This window comes from Anomaloglossus baeobatrachus, chromosome 4, assembly GCF_048569485.1.
Source record: "Anomaloglossus baeobatrachus isolate aAnoBae1 chromosome 4, aAnoBae1.hap1, whole genome shotgun sequence".
Classification (NCBI taxonomy): domain Eukaryota; kingdom Metazoa; phylum Chordata; class Amphibia; order Anura; family Aromobatidae; genus Anomaloglossus; species Anomaloglossus baeobatrachus.
In genome coordinates, this window is record NC_134356.1 from 11,724,742 (window position 1) to 11,734,188 (window position 9,447).

At 46.1% G+C, this 9,447-nt stretch overlaps 1 protein-coding gene across 1 annotated transcript; it reads left to right on the forward strand.

Moving 5' to 3' along the window:
• Positions 1-5,432: 5,432 nt before the first annotated feature.
• Positions 5,433-7,736, forward strand: LOC142300954 (uncharacterized). The gene is made up of 6 exons (XM_075341973.1): positions 5,433-5,587; positions 5,663-5,740; positions 5,821-5,898; positions 5,996-6,209; positions 6,290-6,446; positions 6,576-7,736. Exons 1-6 carry the CDS (start codon positions 5,546-5,548, stop codon positions 7,699-7,701), a joined length of 1,695 nt encoding a protein of 564 aa, XP_075198088.1. The 5' UTR covers positions 5,433-5,545; the 3' UTR covers positions 7,702-7,736.
• Positions 7,737-9,447: the final 1,711 nt, after the last annotated feature.

Below are 9,447 nucleotides of genomic sequence, written 5' to 3' on the forward strand. Positions count from 1 at the left end.
CCTATGGAGCATCTGTGGGGCCTCCTCACACGGAAGGTGGAGGAGCGCAAGGTCTGTAACATTCACCAGCTCCGTGAGGTGCAGTAGTTTTAAGTAAGGCGTTATTTTACATTATTTACCACGTGTGCCCTTTAGGGCACATAATATTTCGAATTGACAAATGACGCATGCTCAATAGCGCAGGAACTGGACATCACTGATGACACTTTGTTTTAGGGTGGGGACAGAAGCTGCAGCAACGACCTCAGCCTCTGTCCTCTGATGACGACTCATTTGAATATCCCAGTATACATTGGGATTCTCAAATGAAGCGTCATCACACAGGAAATAATTAAAAAAAGCAATTCATCTTTTTAATTAAAGTATATTAAAAAAAGATTAGATTATGATGACATGAAATAGATAAAGATCTAGAATTAAACTAAATTTTATTTTGAACCACCCTTTTAAGCCTCACGCGTCAGTGTTAAAAGCTGGGCAAAGATGAAACTGAAAACATCACAAAGTGTTGTGATTCATCCTAGCTACTTCCACTCACTGACCGCAAGCAGAGATCTTATTGGTAATGAATCACACAACACAAAATACTTTAGAAACTTGACTGTTCATTACACATTGGGCAAGTGGGTTGTCTGTACATCGGTCTTTTAGGGGTACTTTGCACGCTGCGACATTGCTAGCCGATGGTAGCGATGCCGAGCGCGATAGCACTCGCCCCCGTCGCACATGCAATATCTTGTGATAGCTGCCGTAGCGAACATTATCGCTATGGCAGCTTCACACGCACTTACCTGCCCTGCGACGTCGCTCTGGCCGGTGACCTGCCTCCTTCCTAAGGGGGCGGGTCGTGCGGCGTCACAGTGACGTCACACACCAGGCGGCCAATAGAAGCGGGGGGGCGGAGATGAGTGGGATGTAAACATCCCGCCCACTTTCTCCCTTTTGCATTGCCGGTGGACGACGGGCGCAGGTGGGGAGATGTTTGTCGCTCCTGCGGCCTCACACACAGCGATGTGTGCTGCTGCAGGAATGACAAACAACATCGTACCTGCGGACGCACCAACATTATGAAAATGAACGACGTGACACAGATCACCGAGTTTTGACTGTTTCACGCTCGTTCATCCTCTCTCCTAGGCTTTACACGTTGTGACGTCGTTACTGGCGCCGGATGTGCGTCGCAGTCGCGATGTCGCAACGTTCAAAGTACCCCTTAATCTCACTACGTGGCGGCATCTGTCAAAAGATAGCAAAGTCTTAAGTACAATGTATAGATTTGACCGCAGACTTTTAGCAGAGGCGACAATGGGGGAAATTAATGATCCAAAACTGTAGAACCCTCTTTAAACTTTCTAAACTATGTATTAAAAAAATTGCCAAAAATTCCTTTAAGGCCTCCGCCACACATCCGTGAAAACCACGTCCGTGTAAAACGGGCCGTTTTTCGGGTCCGTTTTCCGTTTTTTAGGTCCGTTTTTATGGTATGTGTGGCCTGCGTGTGTATCCCGTATGCTAGCCGTATGTGCGTGTGGAATGTCCGTGTGTGCGTGAGTGAAATAACTGACATGTGTGTGTGTTGTCCGTGTGAAATATACGTGTGTGATGCAAAATGTCGTTACTAGTACATGTCGGAAGATAGAGTAGCGGGATGAGAATGAACTCGGGTGAACTTCACCCGACTTCATTGTCATGCCGCGGCTCTGTCTTTGTGCCGTGTACTGATTAGCGGTCACCTGTGAAGGATTCACCGGTGACCGCTAATCCCCCGAGTGACTGAAGTGTCCCCCCCTCTCTCATACTCACCGATCCCCGATCACCGGCGCTGCACGGCGTTCACACTGCTCCGGCGGCTTTTTCTAATTTGAAAAAGCCGGCCGCTCATTAAACAATCTCGTATTCCCTGCTTTCCCCGCCCACCGGCGCTTGATATTGGTTGCAGTGAGACACGCCCACCACGCTGAGTGACAGGTGTCTCACTGCACCCAATCACAGCAGCCGGTGGGCGTGTCTATACTGTGCAGTAAAATAAATAAATAAATAATTTAAAAAACCGGCGTGCCGTCCCCCCCCATTTTAATACCAGCCAGATAAAGCCATACGGCTGAAGGCTGGTATTCTCAGGATGGGGAGCTCGACGTTATGGGGAGCCCCCCACCCTAAAAATATCAGTCAGCAGCCGCCCAGAATTGCCGCATACATTATATGCGACAGTTCTGGGACTGTACCCGGCTCTTCCCGATTTGCCCTGGTGCGTTGGCAAATCGGGGTAATAAGGAGTTATTGGCAGCCCATAGCTGCCAATAAGTCCTAGATTAATCATGTCAGGCGTCTCCCCGAGATACCTTCCATGATTAATCTGTAAGTGACAGTTAAAAAACACACACACACCTGAAAAAATCATTTATTAGAAATAAAAAACACAAACAAATTCCCTCATTACCAATTTATTAACCCCGACAAAGCCCTCCATGTCCGGCGTAATCCACGGACCTCCAGCATCGCTTCCAGCTCTGCTGCATGCAGGTGACAGGAGCAGCAGAATACACCGCCGCTCCGGTCACCTCCACGCAGCTAATGAGATGAGTAGCGCGATCAGCTGCTGTCACTGAGGTTACCCGCGGCCACCGCTGGATCCAGCGGTGGCCGCGAGTTACCTGACTGACAGCAGCTGATCGCGCTACTCATCTCATTAGCTGCGTGGAGGTGACCGGAGCGGCGGTGTATTCTGCTGCTCCTGTCACCTGCATGCAGCAGAGCTGGAAGCGACGCTGGAGGTCCGTGGATTACGCCGGACATGGAGGGCTTTGTCGGGGTTAATAAATTGGTAATGAGGGAATTTGTTTGTGTTTTTTATTTCTAATAAATGATTTTTTCAGGTGTGTGTGTGTTTTTTAACTGTCACTTACAGATTAATCATGGAAGGTATCTCGGGGAGATGCCTGACATGATTAATCTAGGATTTAGTGGCAGCTATGGGCTGCCAATAACTCCTTATTACCCCGATTTGCCAACGCACCAGGGTAAATCGGGAAGAGCCGGGTACAGCCCCAGAACTGTCGCATCTAATGTATGCGGCAATTCCGGGCGGCTGCTGACTGATATTGTTAGGCTGGGGGGCTCCCCATAACGTGGAGCTCCCCATCCTGAGAATACCAGCCTTCAGCCGTATGGCTTTATCTGGCTGGTATTAAAATGGGGGGGGACCGCACGCCGGTTTTTTAAATTATTTATTTATTTTACTGCACAGTATAGACACGCCCACCGGCTGCTGTGATTGGGTGCAGTGAGACACCTGTCACTCAGCGTGGTGGGCGTGTGTGACTGCAACCAATCACAGGCGCCGGTGGGCGGGTAAAGCAGGGAATACGAGATTGATTAATGGGCGGCCGGCTTTTTCAAAATAGTAAAAGCCGCCGGAGTTTTTATAACAGCCGTGCAGCGCCGCGCCGGAGATCGGGGAACGGTAAGTATGAGAGAGGGGGGGAATTGACCGACAGACAGCTAGAAGGACAGATAAGACAGAGAGACCGACCGACAGACATAGAGATCGACCGACGGACTGAGGGAGAGAACGAAACAGAAAAAGAAAAAAGACCGACATCACATGAAAAAAGCACAAAACGTACAGGGAGCAAACAGAGATGCGTCCGTGTCACTCGGACGTGCGCACAGACCCATTGACTTTCATTGGGTCCGTGCTGCGTGTTGCGTGCAGAAAACGGACCAAAATACGCATCACGGAGACGGACTCACGGACATAACCAAAAACGCAATTGTAACCGCAGAGCTATAGTAACATTGGTGCACGTTTGGCCGTGTCTCCAGTATACACGGAAACGGACCAAACACGCACGTGTTTCACGGATGTGTGTTTCAGGCCTAATGTTGCAGAACAAAATTAAATTTGCTGAATATGTGACAGCAAGGTCTCCCTCACAGGATCGCAGCTAGAATGGGTTTGGTCAGTTACCAGCCAATGTCACCAACATGATGTCATGCCATCGAATATTATCTGCTTGTGTGAGATCACTGGTTTTATGGTATAATCAGTGTAACACAAACATGATTATATACACTTATCTTGAACTTTTTTTTATCAGTGACCTTCACTTTGAACAGTGTGTGAAAGTCTCGGACACTCTGTGCATTGAGAGGGAAGAAGGGCTAATGTGTAAGAAGATTTATTAGCAGTGTTGTGAAAAGGCCGAGGAACAAGAGATGTAATTGCTAACATTAGATGGATTGTGGAAAAGGCCAAAGAATATAACAAGGAGATCGAATACAGCAATGCCTTTGCCTGTCTTGATCACCACAAACTTTGGAATACCATGAAGGATATGGATGTGCTGTTTTTTGTTATTTCCTGATGCTACCCTGATGATTCCATTTTTTTCTTTTTTAAAATCCGTCAAATGGTTCCAGAGATATGGGCCTTTTTTATTTAGTGCTAACTTTTATGGTTGTTTCATTGTAAATAAGCACTTGTACCTTGCCCCCCCCATATCTCATTGTGGATTGTAAGTTCTCACGAGCAGGGTTGTCTTTTTTCCCTCTAAGGCTACTTTCACACATCAGTTTTTTGCCATCAGGTTCAATCCGGAAAAAAACGGGTAAAACGGATCCGGTACCGCATCCGTTTATCCCCCATAGACTTGCATTGTTGCCGGATTGTACCTGATGGCTTTGCGTTGCATCCGTTTTTTTCCGGATGCGGCAAAATAATTGAATGCGGCGGCCGGATAGAACGTATCATGTAACGTTTTTTGTCCCCTTAAAAAAACCGCATTCTGCCGGATCCGGCGCAATACGGCATTGTATACAATGGGTGTCTATGCATGCCGGATCCGGCGCAATGCGGTTTAAACCGGATGCGGTGACCGCATCCGGTTTGTTAAACAGAGCATGCGCAAATTTTTTTTTTTCCTCATCACAAAACTTATAAAAGGATCCAGCACATTCTACACACTTCCTGCCGGCTCCTGACTTCAACTTCTGCTGTCCTCCAGTCCAGTGCTCCAGGGAAGAGGTATGTCCACAGTACTGTCCACAGATCACTGCTGTGAGCTGCGTACATGTACTTAGACATTTTTTTTTCTTTTTTTGCAGGTGCAGTGTTGCGGTACATTTCTGGGCATCCTGTTGCTGGGTCCTTTTAGCTTCCGTGGCAGTGCAAGAGTGTTCCTGAGGTAATGTCCACAGTACTGTCCACAGATCACTGCTGTGAGCTGCGTACATGTACTTAGACATTTTTTTTTCTTTTTTTGCAGGTGCAGTGTTGCGGTACATTTCTGGGCAGCCTGTTGCTGGGTCCTTTTATCTTCCGTGGCAGTGCAAGAGTGTTCCTGAGGTAATGTCCACAGTACTGTCCACAGATCACTGCTGTGAGCTGCGTACATGTACTTAGACATTTTTTTTTCTTTTTTTGCAGGTGCAGTGTTGCGGTACATTTCTGGGCAGCCTGTTGCTGGGTCCTTTTATCTTCCGTGGCAGTGCAAGAGTGTTCCTGAGGTTGAGGTCCTGTTGTGCGTGGCCTGTAATCAAAAAAATGTCGTCTTCTGGTAGCCCGCCCTTCGGTTCACAAACTGAGGTATTTTTTTTTTTTTGGTTTTTTTTTAAAAAATACAAAAAAAAACATTTTTTTAAATCAACGACATTTACACAGGTGGCCGAAACATCACAGGAGATGCTGCCAGAAGAGGACGGAAGGGGTGGAGAAAGACACGGAGCGGGCGATCATAGTGTAAGTTTCATACAGGAATTGTTTACCACAGCACACCAAACATATAAGTAAATAATTTTTTTTTGTTTTCTTCACTAAAGGCTTCAACTTCTAGGGCTCATGATAGAGCTCCCCCAAGACCGTCCCAGGGTCGTCGTCGAGGTGGCGGTGGTCATAGTGTAAGGTTTTTTTTTTTTTTTATTTTTTTTTTTTTTCATGTCAGTGTGAATTTTTGTCTATTTTTTTTTTTAATTTCTTTTTTCTTTCTTTGAACAGGCATCCCAGCGTGCTCCCGATTCTGACGGTGAGGAGGCCGGATTTATCAACATCGACCTCCTCATCGATGAAGTTAGAGAGAGGGAGCCGCTGTGGAACATGGCTGACCGCCGCCACGCTGATTCGATCGTAACCCGTCGACTCTGGGACGAGGTATGCCACGCAGCGGTAGAAGGTTGGGGGGAGCTCAATTCTCGTGGCCAGAAGAAACAGCGTAAGTATTCACAGTTCAGTAGGTTATGCTGCATGATGTAATGTGTTGTATAATAACCACTTTCTGCTTTCCACTTTCAGGTGACAAACTTCAGAAGCGGTGGCGGTCTATCAGGGATCGCTTCAAAAAGGAGTTAAATCAAGAGATGCAGGCCCCGAGTGGATCCGGAGGACGCAGATCGAAGTACCGTTACTTTAGAGCGTTGTCGTTCCTCCGGACAACTATGGTGTGCAGAAGGTAAATATTCCACACAATATGTACAAAGTATAATATTTTATGTCTGTTTTTTTTTGCTTTTTTTTTTTAGTCAGGGCCAATGTATAGCAATTAAATTAATTATTGTTTTGTTTTTCCTCTTTTTAACAGCACCGTCTGCAGCACTCAGGAGCCTGCATCGAACCCGACAGGAGCGATCCCTGAACAGTCCGCCACTGGTGAACACACGCACAGACCCCACCCATCTGAACCTTCCCTTCCATCTACATCTGTCCCATCCACCTGCGCTGGAGCTTCCCGTGAGACTTCATTACCTGAAGCTGCTGGTGATGAGATAGCTTTTCCCCTACCCCACCCCTCTGACACTGCTGCCCTCAGTAGAACACCTTTGGGTTCTGGGCGTCAGCGTCATAGGGGTCAGGAAAAGAGCTATGCGCCAGAGTTCTTGCATCTAAATGCAGCCTTCCAGAACGCCATTCAATTATTATCCGAACAAAATCGTGCATCTTTTAGCTTCCTAAATGCAAATATGGAAAAAAATACACACGAATTGTGCACGCGTCTGGACAGGCTGCATTTAGATGCAAGTAAATCTCCCAATCATTGTTTTTTTCAAGCCGTACTAGAGCGCATGGAAAAGCTATCTCTTGACCATCAGATGCATGTAATGCAAGCCACACGGAAGGCTCTGGGGCAGGTTGACTCCCAACCACCTCCACCCACCCCTACAAGACCACCTGCCCCCCCTCCAGCCATTGTCCCTACTCCCCCTGCTGCCCAGTACCAGCCTGCTGCCCAGTACCAGCCTGCTGCCCAGTACCAGCCTGCAGCCCAGTACCAGCCTGCTGCCCAGTACCAGCCTGATGCCCAGTACCAGCCTGATGCCCAGTACCAGCCTGCGGCCCAGTACCAGCCTGCGGCCCAGTACCAGCCTGCGGGCCAGTACCAGCTCCCAACCACATCTGCCCCTACACTTCCTACCCACTACCACATCTCGCCTTCCACAACCATCATGACCCCAACTCAAACCACTAATTCACCCGCCACCTCTTCTGTCTCCCAATCCCTCCACTCCACCCCTCAATCCTTACCAAATCCCATCCCATCTCCTGGTTTCCCTCTTGGTTTCTCTACCACACCTTCATCTTCTGTTACTTCCCCACCACCACCACCAACACCACTTTCCACCCTCAATACTCCAACTGTGCGTGTGTTCACACCTGTCAGCCCCTCCAGTACTATCTCCACCCCAAGCCCAAGATTTACAAATTTATAATTTATTTATCTATGTAATAAAAAATAAAAGTTTTTGGTTGAAAAGTATTTATTTGTTCTTGTTTTTTTTGGTGTGAATATTATTTAGCAAGTTAAGTTAATAATAAGGTAATACAAAAACATAACATGTTGTAATTTGACGGGGTAAAAATTACAAATTTTTAAAGCGAGTGAAAGATTAAAATTAACAAGGTTAACAAGATATTATTTAATTTATTTATAATTATTTTTATTTGTTATAAAACTGAAGAAAAATCTTACACCATTTGATCTTGCCAATCTACTCTACCTTCTGGGGACACAAAATAGTTAGCATATATGTCACGGATTGTTGAACAGGCAACACTACTCCTAAATCCAGGACTGGTGTAGTCTGACAAAGAGGTGGATTCCAAACTCTGGTCATCCAACGACAAAGGTTCCTTTGTTAAAACAAAATTGTGCAGTACCACACATGCTTTCACTATTTCATCAACAGTTTCAATGTTTAAATTAATGGCTGTTAACAACACTCGCCATTTGCTGGTTAGTATCCCAAAGGAGCATTCCACCATTCTTCTGGCTCTGGATAATCTGTAATTATATATTTTTTGTGTTTGCGTCAATCCACGGCTTGCATATGGCTTCAATAGATGTTGGGATAGTTGAAAGGCTTCGTCGGCCACAAAAACAAAGGGCATTGGGGGCTCACATGTGCCAGGAAGAGGTCTTGCAGGAGGGAAATCAAAAGTATTCCCATAGATTCGCCGCCCCATTGGGGACATTTTAAAGACCTGAGAGTCATTGGATCTCCCATATGCGCCAATGTCCACTGAGATGAATTTGTAGTCCGCATCCGTTATTGCCATTAGGACAATTGAAAAATACTTTTTATAATTGTAGTATTCTGACCCCGAAGCAGCAGGTTTCACAATTCTGATATGTTTGCCGTCCACTGAGCCAAGGCAATTTGGAAACTGACAAATGTTATAGTATTGTTCAGCAATTGCAAGCCATCTTTCCCTGGTGGGCTGGGGGATGAAATCCTCATGGAGGCAATCCCACAAGGCTTGGCAAGTGTCTCTAATGATTCCCGAGATGGTGGAAATTCCTAGTCGAAACTGGTAGTGGAGGGATGAAAGCGACTCTCCAGTTGCAAGGAATCTGTAAAGGAAAGACAATAATTATAAAAAAATAATAGCAAACACATTACAGTTAAAAGTCAATTTACAGGAGGATACAATTTAAAAAAAAAAAAACTTACCTAAGCGTAACCAGCAAACGCTCCTCGGGTGTTATAGAGAACCGGCTGTAGGTGTCCGTTTTACGGATGTTGTCCGCAACAAGGCCAAGGAGGACGTCAAAATTATTCACTGCCATCCGGACATAGCTTGTGAATTTTTCATGGTTTCCACGGAGCTCCAGGTATAGGGTTGAAAACACCCCACGTGTCAGTCTCTGGGCAGTCAGGGGATGGATCCAAAAGCGTCGATGTCGCTGACGCCTCAGTCGCTGTCGCTCCTTTTCTCTGACGATGATAGCCAAGCGATTTGCCTCAAATATAAAATCTGCAGCGATCTTTGTGTAATTTGCAAGAATAGCATCCATGGTTTCTGCTTGTCTCTGTCTTCATTCTGTAATATATGCTTCAAAATACTGTATATATACTATATGTTCCCAATAGCCAATCAGAATACGGAACTCGTTAATTGTTTGTTTAGTGTTAAAAAAACGGATCCGTTAAAAAACGGACATAACGGATGCAAAA

Excerpts from the sequence above, each read along its gene's own strand:
- LOC142300954 (XM_075341973.1), top strand. The coding sequence starts at position 5,546 with ATGTCGTCTTCTGGTAGCCCGCCCTTCGGTTCACAAACTGAG. Across the intron at positions 5,588-5,662 it reads CCTTCGGTTCACAAACTGAG|GTGGCCGAAACATCACAGGA; the intron begins GTATTTTTTTTT and ends ACATTTACACAG. Across the intron at positions 6,210-6,289 it reads TCGTGGCCAGAAGAAACAGC|GTGACAAACTTCAGAAGCGG; the intron begins GTAAGTATTCAC and ends TTCCACTTTCAG.